Source organism: Odocoileus virginianus, chromosome 7 (genome assembly GCF_023699985.2).
Source record: "Odocoileus virginianus isolate 20LAN1187 ecotype Illinois chromosome 7, Ovbor_1.2, whole genome shotgun sequence".
Classification (NCBI taxonomy): Eukaryota; Metazoa; Chordata; class Mammalia; order Artiodactyla; family Cervidae; genus Odocoileus; species Odocoileus virginianus.
Genome location: NC_069680.1, coordinates 32,797,667 through 32,815,265, shown reverse-complemented (window position 1 = coordinate 32,815,265; position 17,599 = coordinate 32,797,667). Strand labels below are relative to the sequence as shown.

Below are 17,599 nucleotides of genomic sequence, written 5' to 3'. Positions count from 1 at the left end.
CGGAGCCATAGACATCCAGCAAGGGCCATTGTTTAAAACCTCCAGGAAAGCAGACACAGACGTGCCGCGTCCCGTCGCAGACTGCTTTCACGCGGCTCGGGTGGCAGAGGAGACAGGCAGGCAGCCCCACGCTTGGGCCCTGAAGGCCCCGAGGGCCCCGGCCCCGAGCACCCAGCCCTGCACCCACCCAGGGCCGCCGGCTCAGGCGCGGCCGCGAGCAAGGAGCCACAAACAGCCTTCCCTCTGCTGACGCTCTTGTCCCGTCACTGAGCCGCGTCCAACTCCGCGACCCCACGGGCTGCAGCGCGCCAGGCTTTCCTGCCCTTCACTCTATTAATAGCTCTTCCTTTTCTGTTTTAGACTAAAACGGCTGTTTTTAGGCTGCTAATGACAAGCTGCTAGAAAAGAATATTTTAGGCCAAAGTATTGCTGTTCATAGTGACCAGAATTTCACATGGGCCATGTGAAGACCTACCGGCCGGCGTGCCCAGCGGGTGTCATGCAGCCTCAGGGTGATGGCGCCCCAGCCAGGCAGGGCCCCCACGGAGCCCAGAGGAGCTGCCTGTTTGTTAAACTTCCCTTTCCGCTCAGACGAGCAAGACCAGCTCTGCCTCCGGCGCCGGAGCCCGGGGCTGGTGGCGGGTAACCCGGCTGTGGTCCCCTGCCACCGACGGCAGGGCTCAGACCCGGGTCAGTGCAGCCACGCCACCTCTAGAGTGGCCTCGGCCCCCAGGAGGGCCCGGCGCTCGCCTCCGACAGAGCCCAGGACAGAGCTCGGTCTCTGCGGGGATGGAAGAGACTCCGTGGACCCCTAAGGACCCCGAGAGCTGGGTGTGGACGCCAGGCCGAGCACTCAGGCCGAGGCGGGCCTCTTCCCGCCCAGGCAGGATCCGGAGTGTGGTCAGCGAGAGTCAGCCCAGCGCTCCAGCCAGCACCAGAGCTGAGACTCGCTCGGGTCCCCCCAGAGCGACTCTGTGCTGGGAGCCGGGCCCTTGACCTTCAGGGCTGCTGGCAACCGTGAGGTGGCTGAGCAGCTGCAGGGGGAGAGGGGCGGGGCGCACAGGTCGGTGGGTCCCACAGGAAGCTGTTTCCCAAGGACTCCTGCCAGCCCCCTGCTCACACCGATGATGCCAGGCCCGCCAGACCCGCCTGGCTGTGAGAAGCCGCTTCCCTCCTGGGACGCGGGGCAACGACGGCGGTGCTCGAGGCCACCTCTGGTCCTCACGGGTGACAGGAAGCTGCCAGAGGCGGAGAGCATCCACACTCATGGGGGACCAGGGCTGGCCGCAGGGGCAGCCCCCAGAGCCAGCCGCGTGGGCTCCTCCGGGGTGGAGATCTCCTCGGGCCACCAGGAGGCTGGACAGAGTCCCCTGGGGTCGACTCGGACGACCCTAGACACACTGTGCCTGCCTGTGTCAGGGGGACCCCGCCAAGAAGGGAGCCCGTGACACCCGTGACAACCCTTAGGGGCCCAGGGCGCCAGCGCGGGGCCCAGGACACCAGCGCAGGGCCCAGGACGCCAGCGCGGGGCCCAGGACGCCAGAGCGTGGGGCCCAGGGCGCCAGAGCGTGGGGCCCAGGACACCAGCGCAGGGCCCAGGACGCCAGCGCGGGGCCCAGGACGCCAGAGCGTGGGGCCCAGGGCGCCAGAGCGTGGGGCCCAGGGCACCAGCGTGGGGCCCAGGGTGCCAGAGCGTGGGGCCCAGGGCGCCAGCGTGGGGCCCAGGACACCAGCGTGGGGCCCAGGACACCAGAGCGTGCAGGGGGCCCTGCTCTGTGTTCATTCAAGCAGCAAGCTCAGCCAGCAAACTGCAGTGAGGGCCGCCTGCCTGGGGCTGAGCACAGGGGAACACTGCCCAAAGCTCTTCATGCACGAAGAGGACCCGAAGTCAGAGCCACCAGACACCATCAGAATGCCAGCTGGGGGACGAGCGAAGCCCAGAATTCACGTGGAAATGCAGAGACCCAGGGTAGACATAGAAGCTTGAAAAAGAAGAAGCTGGAGGACATATGCCCCCTATTTCAACACTCGCTACGAACTGCAGTTACCAAGACCCTTTGGTCCTGGCACACGGACAGACAAGAGATGAAGAAAACAGAAATGAGGCCAGGAGAAAGTCGATACATCTACGGTCAGTTAAGGCGGGTAATTACATTGAGCCAACGAGGTGGTTCAATGAGGAGCACCGTCTTTCCAACAGGCAGAGCTGGGGCAGCTGGACACGCACGTGCCCAGGACGAGGGCGCCGCCCCAGCTCACGCCAGGCTTGAAACCTGAGTCAGGATGCATCTAGGACTGCATGCTCCGTGTGCCTAGCCACATCCGACTCTTTGCAACCCCAGACTGTAGCCTGCCAGGCTCCCCTGTCCATGGGATCCTCCAGGCAAGAATCTTGAGTGGGTTGCCATGCCCTCCTCCAGGGGATCTTCCTGACCCAGGGATCGAACCCCCATCTCCTGCATCTCCTGCATTGCGGGCGGGCTCCTCACCACTGAGCCTCTGGGAAGCCTTGCATTCGGTACTGTGCGCCTGTTAATCCCGAACTCCCCAGTTACCCGCCCGCCGCCCCTTTGTGACCCGTAGCTTTGCTTTCTGTGTCCGTGAGTCTATTTCTGTTGCATAGATAGGTCCATTTGCACCATCCTGTAGAGTCCACATGTAAGTGATGTATGTGTTTGTTTTCCTCTGACTTATTTCACTCAGCATGTTCATCTCTAGGTCCAGCCATGCTGCTACAAATGGGATTAGTTCATTCATTTTTGCAGCCGAGCAGCATCCCAGGCATGTATGTGCCACGTCCTCCGTGTCTGTCCATCTGTCTGCACGCGTGGGCTGCCTCCGTGTCTGGGCCGCTGTGAGCACTGCCGTTATGCACGGCATCAGGGCACAGCCCTCTGCCCACATCAGCTCTTCTCTTTTCCAGGTACACGTCCAGGACTGGGCCTCAGGATTCCTAGGGGGCTCCATTTCTAATTTATAAGGAACCTCCCTGCTGTTCCCCACAGGGGCTGGACCAGTTCACGCTCCCCCCCGCAGTGGAGAAGGGTTGGCCACGGCTTCTTAGATGTGACATCTGAAGCACAAGCAAAGAAAAACAAACAAACTGGACTTCATCAGTGTTTAGGAAGCTAGTGCTTCAAAAAGACACTGTAAAGGGTGTGAGAAGAAAGCACGAAGAATGAGAGAAAACATTTGCAAATCTTGTCTGTGACCAGAATCCACACCCAGAATGTACAAAGAAAACTTCAACAATTACAAAAAATTTTTTTAAACAGCAAAAAATTTAAATAAACGCTTTTCCAAAGTAGGCAAACAAATAAACAAATACCCAAGAAGCACAGGGCAGGGGGAGGGGGACACTCGGGGTCATCGGTTGTCACGGAAACGCAGATCAACGCGCGCACACCCAGCAGGGCCGCTAGACTCAAACGGACGAATAATAACAAGTGTTGTCTCCCCATGCGGAAAAACCGGAACCCTTGTGCGTTGCTGGTGGGAATTCAAAATGGTGCAGACGCTTCGGAAAACAGTCTGGCAGTTCCTCAAGAAGTTATACACAGCTATCCTATGACTCAGCAATTCCACGCCTAGATACATACCCAAGGGAATATAAAACATGTTCACACAAAAACCTAAACACAAATGTTCACAGCCACACGATTCATAAACACCAAACGTCCATCAGCTGCTGGACGGATGGAGTGCAGTCTATACTTCTACGAGGTGATGCTCAGTCGGGAACAGGGTGGGTTCTGATACACGTACAACGCGGATGAGCCCTGACCACAGGATAAGAAAGAGGAGTCAGGTCAGGTGTCTGATGGCACGCGCAGGAAGCATCCAGAACAGGCCAATCCCCAGACACGGGGCGGACCCGTGGAGGCCAGGGTCCGGGGAGGGTGGGGGGAGCAACTGCCGATGGAGCATCTCCCGGGGAGTGACACCCGAGGGCGGGCAGCGTGCTGGCTGCTCAACCTGGAGAACACGGGAAAACGCTGAGCGGTAGGCCCAGGAGAGCGAAGCTCACAGTGTCTGAAGCTTGTCTCAACGTTTAGATGATAATGTGTATGTGTTGGTCACTCAGTCATGTCCGACTCTCTGGGACCCCCATGGACTGTAGCCTGTCTGGCCCTTTGTCCATGGGATCCTCCAGGCAGGAATCCTGGAGTGGGCAGCCATGTCCTTCTCCAGAGATGATAATAACAGCAAATGAATGCAGCCAGTGCAGACCTCCCAGGGAATGACAGACCTTCCACTGTGGGAAACCTTTACCACGCGTGGGCCGCAGCCAGGGGGCGAGGCCGGATGGCAGTCCAGGCCTAAGCGGCCGTGCGGGAGGGAGCCACCGTGTCGCCCGCCCGACAGCAAGCACAGAGGCCAGAGCGCAGCGCCCCAGGTGCGCTGAGCGGGCTTCCTCTGGAGCCGGGAGGGGCCCCACTGCCTGCTCTGGCTCAGCAGCACCTCGCCAGGTCCTTTCCAGGGATCCTGAGGCGAGGAGGCGCCCCTCGGGGCCCGAGGGCGCCAGGCTGGGGCTGAAGGGCCAGCAAGCGGAGGCTCGCATCAGCGGTGCTGAGTGCCTGCTCCCCGCGAGGCCACGCAGCCATGGGCCCTGGCATCTCCCGGGAGTGGGGACCCCAGGAGGACAGGCAGAGCCTCGGCCGGGGCCCTGGTGGGGCTGGACCTTGGAGGGAACCCGCGAGTGCCCAGAACTCTGCCGACAGACAGCGCCAGGCTGCGGGGACGCGCCATCTGGGCCCACTCTGCCTCCGAACAGTCGAGAAGTCCAGGCCCAGAGACTGAGCAGCCCGTCCGCAACAAGGCAGGACTGGCCTGGAGGTGCCTCTGTCCAAGTTCCACTCGCCAGGACACATGGATGGACACGCAACCAGGCTCTGGACGGGGCACCGCACCCGCCCACCCCACTCCAGAGAAGCAGACCCAGCACAGGGACCCAGTTCTGCGGCCCCAGCGTGCGGGCTCCGCCCAGCGGTTAGGGCCCCATCCTCTTACTAGTTGCCAGAACCCCGCTTTGCATCCACAGCACAGGTCTGTGACACAGCAGCTGCCAAAAACACTGAAGTCTCCCCGGGGCCCGCCTGGGCCAGTGGCTCGAAGGCAGCGCCCTGCAGAAAGCAGAGGCGGCGCTTTGGGGGCCTCCGGGGCTTGTCACATGACTGTCCTTAAGAAAAACAAGCTCTCGGGGTCATCATGGTGCACAGACGTCAATCTCCTCCGGAAACGAGGATGAATTCTCAACTTTCTGAGTGGAGAGGCCACACACCAGTGCTGCTTTGCCACCCTGGGCTCCTCGGGCAGCCCTCTGGAGGAACCACCCCCCGAGGGCCCCCCTGCAACTGGCGCACCGCTAGGGGCCAGCGGCCTCCAGCAGCACCCCCGAGGGGTCAGAGCACGCGCCCTCCCGGCCCTGAGTCCCCACTTCCTCCCCTTCCGCACTGACTCTTATCAGCTGTTACACAGGCAGACGGGTCACAGGCAGCTCCCTGGAAGAGGGAACTGACCGTCCACACTGAGGCCTGGCCCCCGCGCGTCCCCTGCAGGGCCTGGGGCCCAGGACCAGGCTCCGGCATCATCAGGTGCACAGACCATCCTGCAGCGCAGGCTTCCAGCTCACCGCCCACGCGGGCCGGGTCAGGCCACGCTGGCCACACCACCCGCCACCCACACGGGCCATGTGGCCTCCCCAGCAGGCCCAGTTGACGGCTTCCTGCACCGCTCCCACCCGTGACAGCCCCAGCAGTCACCCTGCCCGAGCTCACCAGCTGACTCCCATGTCCCAGACCCAGGACCTGGCCCTGCGTCTGCCCAGGAGGCCCTCCCTGGTCTCCGAGCTCGGGGTGTCGCCTGAGCGTGTCACTGCCGAGGTCCCTGATGGTCTCCGGCTTGCACTCAGCAGCCAGGGCGGCCTGGAACCACACACAAACCATGAGCCATGGGTCTGGGGCAGTGCTCCCTCTGCCCTGTAAGCAAAGGGTGACGCCCGGGGGATACGCTGGCCCTGCAGGCCACGTGCAGGCAGACCTGCAGGCTCCCAGAGACTCCTGTACCCTGAACCTTGGGACCCCTAGCAACCTCTTCTCCAAACACTCCTCCCAGTCCCAGAACACCCCTCCCAGACCACGCCCCACCGGGCCCCACCTGCCTGGCCTCCCCCTGGGCTGCAGACCCCGGCTCCTGCTCCATCAGCCAAGGATGGCTGGGTCAGGCGCTGGGGGCGTCGGGCCGGGAGCAGCGCACGGGAGGTCGCCAGTTCAGAGACGCGGGTTGGTGGGAAGGTGGCATCAGGCAGGGGGCCCAGGGCGCCACCTCCAGGGCTCAGGCCCTGGGGGAGGGTCCCACCTGCAGGGCTCCCAGCGAGCTCCTGGGTGGGCAGCTGCACTAACCGCCCTCAAACAGGAGCCTCTGCGACGTGGGTGTTATGCGTACCTGCGCTCGGCAGAGGCTGGCCCCGAGGACACGGCAGGGCCCCGGGCTGCCCACACCCCCTGCCCTGTGCCCCAGCACCCCCCATGTCCCCGGGCCACGCGCGCAAGGCCGAGGTCCCAGGGGCCGCTGCTCGGCCACTGAGGCGAGCTGCCACCTGCTCTGAGACAGCCCCGCGTCCACCCCGCCGGCCCGCTCCTGCAGCGCCCGCGTCCTGCCAGCTGCTCTGATGACCACGACCCCTGCCCCCGCGGCCTGCCACCCCCTGCCTGGGCCGCTCACCCTGCGGGCGGCTGGGAGGGAGGCAACCACGCCTCAGCAAAAACAGGAAGTTACAACAGATCTGCAAACCGTGGCAGGGACGCAGGAGAAAACAAAAGCAAAACAGCTGTCCCCAAAACTTGCTGGTTACTTGGACAGATGTCGTTCTTAACAGAGTGAATCCAACTGAAAGGAAAGCCCACATCACCGCAAATTCCAGCACAGCCACGACACGGCGTGGTCCACCCTGCAGCGCGGGGTAGACAGCCCTGCAGTGGGCCAGGCGCATGCCCCCGAGACGCCCCAGCCAAGCCCTGCGCAGAAGAGACGCAGCGGGGAGAGCGCCCGGGACGCCAGCAGGCAAACCGGGATGGGTGGGCCTGCTCCGGCCCTTCATGGCGGCCTCCCGGGGCAGGGGCCCCAGGGGAGCTGCGGGAGGAGCCTGCGAGGGTGTTGGCAGTGCTGACGGCTGGAGCCGGGGCTGCCCCCCACGCCCAGAGTCACCGAGGGGCCAGAGCGCCCCCGCCCAGCTCTCCCCACCCACACGGACGCTGCCCCAAAGCCCCTGAAGGCAGGATGGGTGCTCGGAGCGGGAGTCTCAGGCCTCTGGCCCAGCCCAGGTGGACCCCAGAGCAGCCCCTCCGGGAGGACCACAGGGTCCTGAGCCCCCTCCCCAGGGACGCAGGCCCGAGCAGGGACCGCCGTACCCCACAGGCCTCCGCAGAGGCCCAACGTGCAGAAATGAGCACCGCGTCAGGCACAGACGGCAAGAGGCCGGGCTGGACTGGGGGCAGGCCTCTCAGAGCCTGAGAACCTGCCACCCACACGGGGACCAGAGGCAGACGTTCTCCCGAGAGGGGGCACAGGCCGCAGGGCCGCTCCTGCTCTTCCAGCACCAAGTGCCCGGAAACACGGGCACCTGACCGCGCCCTGCGCAGCACCGCCCTCCCGGCCCTGGAGCCCGGACGGGAGGTCACTGCCTGCGGGAGGCCACACACCTGCAGCGCTGCCCCTGGGGCAGCTTCCCAGGGACCCTGCGCCCGGGGGGCAGGCGAGGCACCCACAGGCCGCTCGGAGCTGACCTGAGGCCGCGCTGGGCTCACAGCCCCTCTGCCAGGACAGAAGGCAGCGGGGCGGTCGTGGAGCTCAGCCCCTAACCTGGGGAGGCACGCCTCACGTCGGGGTCAGCAGGAGGGGGCGCGCCCAAGGCCTCCCCTCACACAGACTGAGCAGCCCGCCCCGGGGCAGGGCGCAGGACTCGGCCGGCACACCAGCCCTGCAGGGCGGGGCGCTGGATGTCCACCCCTGGCCCCGGCAGATCCCCCACAAGACACTGCTCAGAGGGGCGCCCCAGTCGTAACCCCTTCTGTCCGGGCAAAGCAGGCCTCTCGTGGGGGATTCCAGCTCCCTCTGCCCCCCACCAGGGAGGGAGAAGGGCGACCCCCAAAGAGCCACTGCCGTCCACACAGTCAGCAGTTTGCAAAAACCATCAGTGAAACCAGGCAAACTGTCCCCCTGCATGGGATGCCGGCTGGTCTGTGCACCCAGCAGAACAGCGCTCAGCAGGAGGGCCCCAGACGGCCCGAGCCGTGGGACCCGCAGTGAGCAGGGGGTGAGCAGCTGGGGGCTGAGCCCTGCAGACGGCCAGGAGGGCGGGGCTTCGGGCTGGACGGTGGGGACGGCTGCGCGGCGGCCAAGCTTCGTCCTCGGACCAGGGGCTCCACTCTCATGGGGCGAGCTGCCTGAGATGTGAGTTCCGCCTCCCCCGACGGCCACACCTGTGCACCGACCACCAGGGACAGCTCTGACACTGGGCCCCGGCGTCCACAAGGTGCCAGGCGGGGGGGCACGCGCCTTCCCCAGCACAGCCCCTGCCCAGCAGGCCGGCGGGATGGCTGCAAGTCCGGGTCCACGGCCACCAGGGCGGGACCCCCAATCCCGGCCCCGCACCGCTGGTCAGAGGCCAGCACGCCCGATCACCCCGAAACATGACGAAAGCCTAGAGCTTGTAATTAATGGGGGGCGGAGAAGGCAGCACAGAGCTGGGCACAGTGACCCGTGCCGGGAGGGGGCGCATCTGCCGCCCAGGGGCCGGGGCTCCCTGGCCTGACGCCAGAGCACGGAGATGGGAGAGCACGCCCTGTCAGGGGAGGGGAGGTGGAGCTGCAGGCGCTCGCGGGGGCGCGGGCCGGGGTCGTGCGTCGGGGCCCCTGGGAAGAAGCCCATGAGCGTGGCTGGGCCATCCTGCTGGCCACACCCGCGGTGAGGGACCCGCCAGCAAGTGTGAGCACGCCCGGCCCGGGACATGGGCTAGGACGAGGCTGCGGTCCTCCGAGGCCTCGTGGGGACGGACAGACAGGCTGGCCAGCCCCAGGGCCACACGCCCGCCGGGGCGCCCGTCCCGCCACGACCCCCGGCGGCCACCGTGCCGCTGTCCCTCCTCCCTTCCTGATGCAGAGACGGCCCAGGGTCACGAGGACCCACGCTGACCCACAGCCATGCTCCCAGAGACTGGCCGGGCTTCTTACCCAAGGGGAAAGCAAAGCTCCGTGAGCCTGGGCGGCACTGCGTGCGTCCCTGACAGTCAAGACCTCTCGCCGCGTGCGGGGACGGTCAGGACCCCTCACCGTGTGCTTCCCTGGCGGTCAGACCCCCTCACCGTGTGCACGGCCGCCCGCCCAGGCCCACTCCAGGAGCTCGGCGTCTGGCGCTGAGCAGGCGGCATCCCGGGTCAGGTGCAGGGCGTCCCCGCTGCTCAGCCCCCTCGCCTCCTCCCGCGGGGCAGCCTGAGGTGCACGCCGCCCCTGTCCCCGCACACGCGGTGACCGGAGGGGACCCCTGCCCCAGCGCCATGTCCATCTCCCAAACAAATCTGCTGCACTCACAGTTAAGGTCTCATCACCAGACCTAAGCGGATGCAGGGACCATGACTGAAAAAGGGTCTGGAACACCCCGGGAAGTCCGGGATGCTCCCCAGACAGAGGCCCACGTGTGCCCAGCCTCACCCAGACGGGCAAAGGAAGGGTATTCCCACAGGTTCAGGAACATGTGGGCAACCCCTATCCTCCAACCCTGGAGTTCCAGAAACCACGGCCCGGCAACAGCGCTGGTGACGCCTCTCGTCCCCTCAACAATCAGGGGCCTGTGCTGACCCCGCGTCTCAGCCGCACCAGAAGCTGACCTTTGCCCGCACGCACCACCGAGGGCAAGCCCCCCAGTGTCCTCCTGGAGCTCAGAGCTCGTGTCCTGCAGCTCAGAGCCCGTGTCCTGCAGCTCAGAGCCCGGGTCCCCCGGGGTGGGCCATCCCGTGAGTTCAGAGCCCGTGTTCCCCGGGGTGGGCTGTCCTGTGAGCTCAGAGCCTTTCTGGGGGTGCACCGCCCACCTGGCCAGCAAAAGAGCTCACGTCTAGTCACCCCTTGGGCTCATCGGCAGAGCGCCCTGCACCCCGATTAACTGAAGCAGCCACCTCTGTGTCCACTGGGGAACACACCACGGTCTCCCCCTCCTGCTCCCTGGGCCCACGACCACCCCACTGAAACTCACTCGCATAGGAAGGGGCCCCACCTTGCAGACACGGGGGGAGCAGGGCTGTGGCCCAGGAGACACAGAGGACGGGGGGCGCTGAGACGCCCCCCAGACCCTCTGCTGCCTTTCGGACGAGCCTCCCGGCCCCGTGCTGACCCCCACCCACTGGACCCCATTCCTGGACCGGGCCCACCCCCAGCAGATGCCGCCGCTCCGCTTTCCACCCCCTGCCCACTGAGGCAGGCACTGGGGGGGTCCACATTGAAGGAGCCGTCCTGCCCTAGTTCCAGGCAGCCTCCCTGCTTCCCCCTCCCTACGCCTGGGTCAGATGGCGGGCTCCATAAAGGAGGGCCGTCTCCTGGGAGGCAAACCTGGTCCGGGTTCTGTAACTTCCGAATCAGACCTGACACATCGTGGAATCGCCCCCAACGGGGGCTCCCTTCCCAGAGGCAAATGCCCACGGGAGACGACCCCATCAGCAGCGGCAGCCCCTCGTCCCCCGGAAGGCTTGGTCCACGTGCTGACGGAGTACATGACGCGGGCCCAGAGCCTGACCGTGCAGAGGGACGGGCCTGAGAGGCAGCGGGCGTGAACGCGCTCTGGGACCCCATTCTTCAGGGCTCTCCCCCCGGCTGCCCCGCAAGGCTCACGCCACTGGGTTCAAAACACGCAAAACACCTGAGACGTTAAAGCTGAGCAGTGTCTCCGCCACAGCAGCCTCCGCCCTCCCCCAGCGTCTGCAGCGCTGATAGAGCAGGAAAGGCCGCAGGTGACCATGCGCAGCGGTGGCCAGTCGAGTTCGGGGTCGGCAATGGACGGACGGGGCAGGGACGTCTGCAGACAGACGACGGGCTACAGACCCCAGGTGCACCGCGGCGGTGGGACGGTGGCTCGCTGCGGCCACGAGGAGGTGTGCGGGTGCGGGCACGGCCTCCTGACCTGGGGGAGCAACCCCGAAACCCCTCCAGGCTGACCCCACCACCCCGGAACCGGGTGGGACCCCGTCTACAGAGATACCCAAACTCGGGCACACAGACCTAATTCCCACAGGGGAAGTATGTGGAGGTCCCAGGTCAGAGGCAGTGAAGCCAGAAGGACGCAGAGACACTTCCCCGCTGGCTGTCTCTCTCCCACGGCCGTCCCCACGCTGCGGGGGGCTGGGAGAGTTCTGCAGAGGCCCGGGCCTCAGCCTCACCGTGGCCCGCGCGGCAGCCCTCGGGGGCCTCGGGGGCCTCGGGGCTGAGACAGTGCAGGAAGCACAGCCTCTGAAACTGAGACCGTCCTCGAGGAGATCTGGCCACCGGTCCTCAGCTCTGGCCGAATGCTCCAGACCTTCCCTGGGGTCGGGGTCTCCTCCTGTCTCCTGGGCGTCCGTGTAAAGACCTCGTTAAAGACCAGGGTCCAGAGAGACGAGCTTCCGTGAGGCGGGCATGCGATCTTGGGAGGCAGGGGAGAGGCCCAGCACAAGACTTTGAGAAAAGACAGGTAACACTGGGCGCTGGAGGAGTGGAGAAATCGGAGCCCTCGAGCTGGGCTGGAGAGGATGCAGAGCAGGTGACGCTGCAGAACGGCCGGCAATTCCTCAAAAGACTCAATGCGAGTCACCGCGGGCCCGGCCGACCCCGCTCCCAGGAGCGGGAACGTGCATGGCAGGCCAGCGGTGCTGGCCGCCCGGACACCCAGCGCCGGCAGCAGACAGACACGGCCGGGCGGTAGAACGGTCCTCGGTCACCAGAGTGAGTGCACTGACATCCAACGTGCCGAGCTCTGGAAACACCCAGCCAGCGGCTTTTACAAACTCACATGAGCACCCAGGACAGGCTGACGCACAGAGACAGGAAGCAGACAGGTGGCGACCAGGGGCTGGGGGATTCTGGGGGGACGGACGGAGTTAGCGGGAGAGGGCAGCTAAGGTGTACGGAGTGTCCTTCCCAGGTAGAAACAAGTTCACGCTGGCTGTGACACCAGGAACCGCCGGGCTGCACACCTTGCAGGAGCGAGGTCCGTGTGCGTGAAGGACGCCGCGGTGAAGCATCGCCAAACGCAGCCCCTTCAAGAGGCGGGGGGACTTCCCCCGTCAGAGCAAGCGAGTGGGCTGGGACCAGGGCCGTCCCCTCACGAGGCCCGCGCGGTGCCCCCGTGCCCTGGGCTGGAGGGGGTGGCCCTGCACACAGGGCTGGGGAGGGGGAGACAGAGCTGGGGGGGGACCCAGGGCAGGGTGCTTTCAAGACGGGGTGGGAACAGGGCTACAGGGCAAACGGATGGTGCTGGAGGGAGATGCAAAGTGTCCGAGGTGCCCAGCCCAGCGCAGGGGCTCCCAGACCCCGAAGCACAGCCGGCGCCAGCCCCAGGTCCGGGTGCAGAGAGGGCTGCTCCCGAGCAGACCGGGGGAAACGGGAAGCGGCTCAGGGCTGATGCGGCCAGGAAGGCAGGGCAGGACCCGTGCTCCAGGCAGACACCCAAGAGTGAAACGCGCTCTCAGAGCCCCGCTGCTGGCTTCATCTCCTTCCCAAGAAGCAGCCTTACCATGTAAGGGTGGGACCGAGCTCTGAAGCCACAGCTGCAAGAATCCACCTTCCCAGCTAACTTCTAGCAAAAAAAAAAGGCCCACCACGTAAAGAACCAAAAGCTAGAAACCTCACTTGTCTAAAAGCCAGCCATCTCCAACAACGCGGTCAGGTGAGAAGTGCGTGCCAGAAAGCAGCTGGGGACAGCAGGAGTCCGACCGGTGACTCTGGAGAGCCCCAGGCTCCCCAGGGGCACCCAGAACAGGCGGCAGCGCAGCCAACGCCAGGCCCCAGTCAGGGGGCAGCCCCCCACTTCAGGCTCGCCCCCAGCCAGGACGGAGGCCCTGGGGGCCAGGGGAGCGGCAGGTCCCAGCTCTGTCCACAGCAGGACAACATAAGGGCTCAGGCTTCGTCCCACCATCTCCCGCAGGTCTGGTAGGGCCTGCCAGGGCTGTGACGTGCGAGGACATCTGCTTTCCAAGAGCACCTGCAGTGGTCTGTTTCCGGCGTCCTCAGTCTTTCTGGACTATAGGTTATGATCGACCTGACCAAGGACTCTTCAGGTGCTCCATAATTAAGCGGGAAAAGTTTGCAAACCACTGTACCGTGGACTCTGACCACCCCCTGGTGTATAGCGTCATACGGTGAGAAGCAACCTGAGGGCCGTGTGGGGGACAAGGTGCTGAGCCATCCCAGACCCGATGGAGCCCAGGGGGCAGGCAAGGACACAGCCGGCCACAGACAGGACGCTCTGCGGGTCGCAGGCGGTTAGGGCCAAGCCACGTGGAAGTCCACGTCCAGCGCTCCACCGGGTCCCTGCAGGACGGGGAGGGGAGCCAGCAGCCACAGTGCTGCACAAGCATACACAGTCCCCTGTCTCTCGAGCACGAAAGGAGAATGTGCCCACCCAGCAGGGCCATCCCCCTGGAGGGGGCCGACGCTGCCCACCGCGTGCCCAGCTACACAGCGGAGCTTGGTTTCCAGATGACGTAATTGGGCCGTCCGAACAGCATCAGTGCGCAGGGCGCACACCACACAAGACAGAGTCACAGAGCAGCCCTCCTGAGGCCTCCTACGAACCGAAGGGTCAAAGCATCGGCTGCTTTCCCTGGCCAGGCTCCGGGGGACCGGCCCACGCCCACCCCTGCTTCTCCAGGCCACTGAGGCGGAACAGTCCCCAGCCAAGCTGCGCACATTAAGAAAGATGTGGGTGAGGACAGATACGTTTTTCCCGGCCCTTGAGTCAAAAGCCACCGAGCAGAATTAACCTGTGCGCTGCTTACCAAAACAAAGGTTCCTTCATGATACAAACAAGATGCAGCACTCCACACAGACTTTTAGAAGAATGGAAAATCAGAGAGCGTCTGGTGCTAAGCAAAAGGAAACCAAGTGATCCACTTTAACATCCACGGAGGGAAGCATGTGTATACAGCTAAGACACAACAAAAACGCTAGAACTCGGAATCAAAAAATCACTGGGAAGAAAGTCTGCACAGAATTCTCTTCCCTTTGAGACTGAAACGCCCACCGTGCTTAACTTTCCTGACATTTCTGAGGCTTTGAAGCCACAGCTCACGGATCTGAATCATCTGAGTAAAACCATGTTAGAGTGGATGTTACTGGAAAGCCAAGAATAGAATGCTAAATATACAGACACACACCCAGACCAGGCACTTTTGTAGAAAATGATCAAACGTGAAACTAGATGAAGCTGTCCTGTCCATGCCAGAGAGCAAGCAGCTCACCTCCAGCAGGGAAGTATAAAACACGGCACCTGGAAGCTAAAACAAGAAAAACACGAAAATAGCGCCTACCTTTGATCAATAAAATCACTCCTCGCCTGTGCATGAACTTAGCCTAAGAAACACCTCACTGATGCTCACTGCCAGCCAGCAAAGGAAGGCAGGGGTGGAAGGCATGTTTGCCCCATGGCTGGCTTGGTCAAGGGGCCGCCCCACCGCTCACCTCCACGGGAGTGGGGGGTGTCGTGTGGGGCTGCCTGGGGCTCCATCTGGGCCATCACCCTCTTTTCTTAAACAAGTACGCCACTTGGAGCCGCATTCTGCTTTATTTGGGTTGGCAGTGTAAGTATCAACAGCGGGGTGGCACCACGGCTGCAGCGCGAACTAGGTCAGCCTGGGCCTGCCTCCGGAGTCGGGGGAGCACCAGGCCTTGGCTGACTCTTCTCCTGGTGGCCTCGGGTGCCGGGTGGGAGGCCCCAGAAGGTAAAGGCCTTGGACAGTCAGCATCCTTTTTCTGGCCTTGAAAAGCTTCTCACATCTTTCTCTTTAACAGGCAAGAAACATAAAGTCCTCCAGGCTTTCAACAGAAGCCCCTTGTTTGAGAACTAGAGAGATACTAAGTTACAAGGTAAAATGAGGGCGCTGCACACTTGGGGGCAGCCACAGGCTGCTAGGCAGGGAGACAGGCAGACCAGCAAAGGGCAGGGCCATGGACTGTAGAGGTGGGAGTCAATAGCCAGAAGTCAGGGTTTGGGACCCAGGAGACACCGGCTGGGGTCTGGGAACCAGGGTTCAGGGTCAAGCTTCCTGGGTCAACACTGGGTACCAGGGTGTGGGGCCCTCGAACTGGGGTGCTGGGGTCAGGATCTGGGGACCGTGGACAGGGATCAGGACTAGGATTTAGGGACCTGGGTTCAGGGACTGGCCTCTGGGTTCAACCCATGCAGTTTGAAGGCTGGACCTGGAGACCAGGATTCCAGGGACTGGGCTAGGCTCCCAGGTCTAGCGCTCAAGTCTGTGCCTGGGTGCCAGGGATCCGGCCCGGGTCCCGGGGCTCAGGACTCGGGGTCTGGGTCCTGGGACTTCGGGCTTCGGGACCGAGATCCTGGTCCCCGGGCTCAGGGTCCGCGGTCTGGGGGTCCCGGGTCCGGCGCCAAACTTACGTCGTCGAAGAGCGAGCCCACGTTGGCCGTGACCAGCAGCACCGCGGTGCCCGGGGCGGCCGCCTTGCCCGCCATCGCGGCCTGGGCCGGGGCAGCCGCTCTCCGGAGCCGGCCGGCCGGGGTCTCCGCGCGCCGCGGCGTCAGCTGCGCCGAGGGCCGGCCCCGGGGCGCATCGCGGGCTCGGCCGGTCGGGCCGGGCCGGGCCGGGGTCCGGCCGCGCTCGCTCTCGATCTCCGCGGTCCCGCGCCCGTCGTTCTCCGCCCGCGATCACCGCGGCCAGGGCGCAGCCATTAGAATCGCAGCCGCCGGAGCTCCCGCAGCGCCGCCGCCGCCGAAAGCAGAGGCGAGGCCCGCCCGGGTCGGGGGCGGGGCGAGCGCGGGGCGGGGCGAGCGCGGGGCGGGGCGAGGCGAGCAAGGGGCGGGGCCTGCTGCTGTGGAACAGGGAATACGAGGGGCGGGGCGGGGCCCTCGGGGGCGGGGTCAGAGGGCGGTAGAACAGGGGTACTAGGGGCGGGGCGGGACATGTGGGGGGCGGGGCGGCACTGGGGAGGGGAGGGGCGAGGACTGGGGAGGGGCGGGGCGTGGAAGGGGCGGGGACTGCGCGGAGGGCGGGGAGGCCATGGGAGGGGACGGGCTTGGGAACGGGGCGGGACCAGAAGGGCGGGGTCTGCGCGGAGCGCTCGGGCATTAGCCTCCGCCGCGCTCCTGTCAGTCAGCGGCCGCCCCGCCTTCCCCAGCGCCGCGGCTGCGCACAGACTCCTCCCGCACCCAATGTCGTCACGGCCTGCTCCCACAGGGTGCGTCTTAAAGGGGCCGTGCGCTGCTCTCGGCTGCTGCCGGGCGCGACCCCTTGGCCCTCTGGCGAGGGTTGCGGCGGGAGCGCATGGCCCCGTGCGAACTGCGCCGGACGCGCACAGAGGAGGGCGGCGCGGCCAGGCCGCCGGGCCGCGGGCTGAGGGCCGCCGGCGTGCTGGGCCGGTGGTGTCCCCCAGCCCACGCCGCGCGCCCGGCGGTCCGCGGAGGGAACTGGACGCGAGAAAAGGCGACAAGGAGTCGCGCAGAAGCCGGCGCTGGGCGCCGTCCGCGGGCCGGTGCGGGGCCCGCATGGCTCCCGGGGATCTGAAGGCGCCTGCCCGCGCGACCGCCTCCCCGCGTCAGTGGGGTCCGGGGGCGTGTCCAGGGAGACTGTCGGGGGGACAGTGTCCAGGGGGCGTGTCCAGGGGGCACAGGGCGGGGCGCAGCCCTGCGGGGAAGGCGTCCCCTCCTGCCCGCCTAAAGCCCAAGGTCCCTGCCGCAGCTGGCTGTGGGCTGAATATGTCCCCAGAGTCCCCAGATGAGGTCCACTCCCACCGCTTGTGTGACCTGCCTCAGGAGGTTAATTAAAGTTACAGGTGGTGATGAGGATGGTACTCTTTCTCAACAGCCTTGATTCTGTAAGAAGCGACCCAGGGCACTCGCTTCCCCCCACCAGCTCCCACTTTGGACAGAAAACAAGAAGAGGTCATGGGAACACAGCCTGACGGTGGCCGTCCAGAAAGCAGAAAGAGAAGTGGAAGAAAAGAAACTGTTGTTGCTTAGGCGCGGGGCTGTGGTGTTCGGGCTCGGCAGCGTGAGCTGACTGACGCGGGGTCTCTCTTTCTTTTTGACAGGAGCAGCCCGGGCCGAGGGCACCCTCACAGAAGCTGGTCCAGAGGCCTCGCTGCTGCCCAGAGCCTGTTTCCTGGGCAGAGGCACCACCCCCTACCTCGGCTGTTTTCTCCCTCACGCCCCAGTTCACTGTAGTCCAGGAGCAAGCCCCATACACACGTGCACTCCCGCACACACACGCGTTCTCCCTGAGGCTGTACCTAGGTTAGGGGAGACTAGAGAGACTAACCCCGTGCCCCCAGCCAGCATCACACCAACCTCAGGGACATCCACGCTGCACACCAGGCCTCCTGGCCGCTCCTGCCCCATCACT

The 17,599-nt window shown here is 64.9% G+C and overlaps 1 protein-coding gene across 2 annotated transcripts in view; it reads right to left on the bottom strand.

The window, feature by feature from the left end:
- INPP5A (inositol polyphosphate-5-phosphatase A) overlaps window positions 1-16,003 on the bottom strand; it is a 158,668-nt gene extending 142,665 nt beyond the window's left edge. Inside the window, exon 1 of one of the 2 annotated variants that reach the window (XM_070470516.1) lies at window positions 15,640-16,003. In XM_070470516.1, coding sequence (XP_070326617.1) covers window positions 15,640-15,714 — 75 coding nt within the window. In that variant the 5' untranslated portion in view covers window positions 15,715-16,003. The remainder of the gene's footprint in view (window positions 1-15,639) is intronic. The other variant, XM_070470517.1, reaches the window with a different exon arrangement.
- Window positions 16,004-17,599: the final 1,596 nt, after the last annotated feature.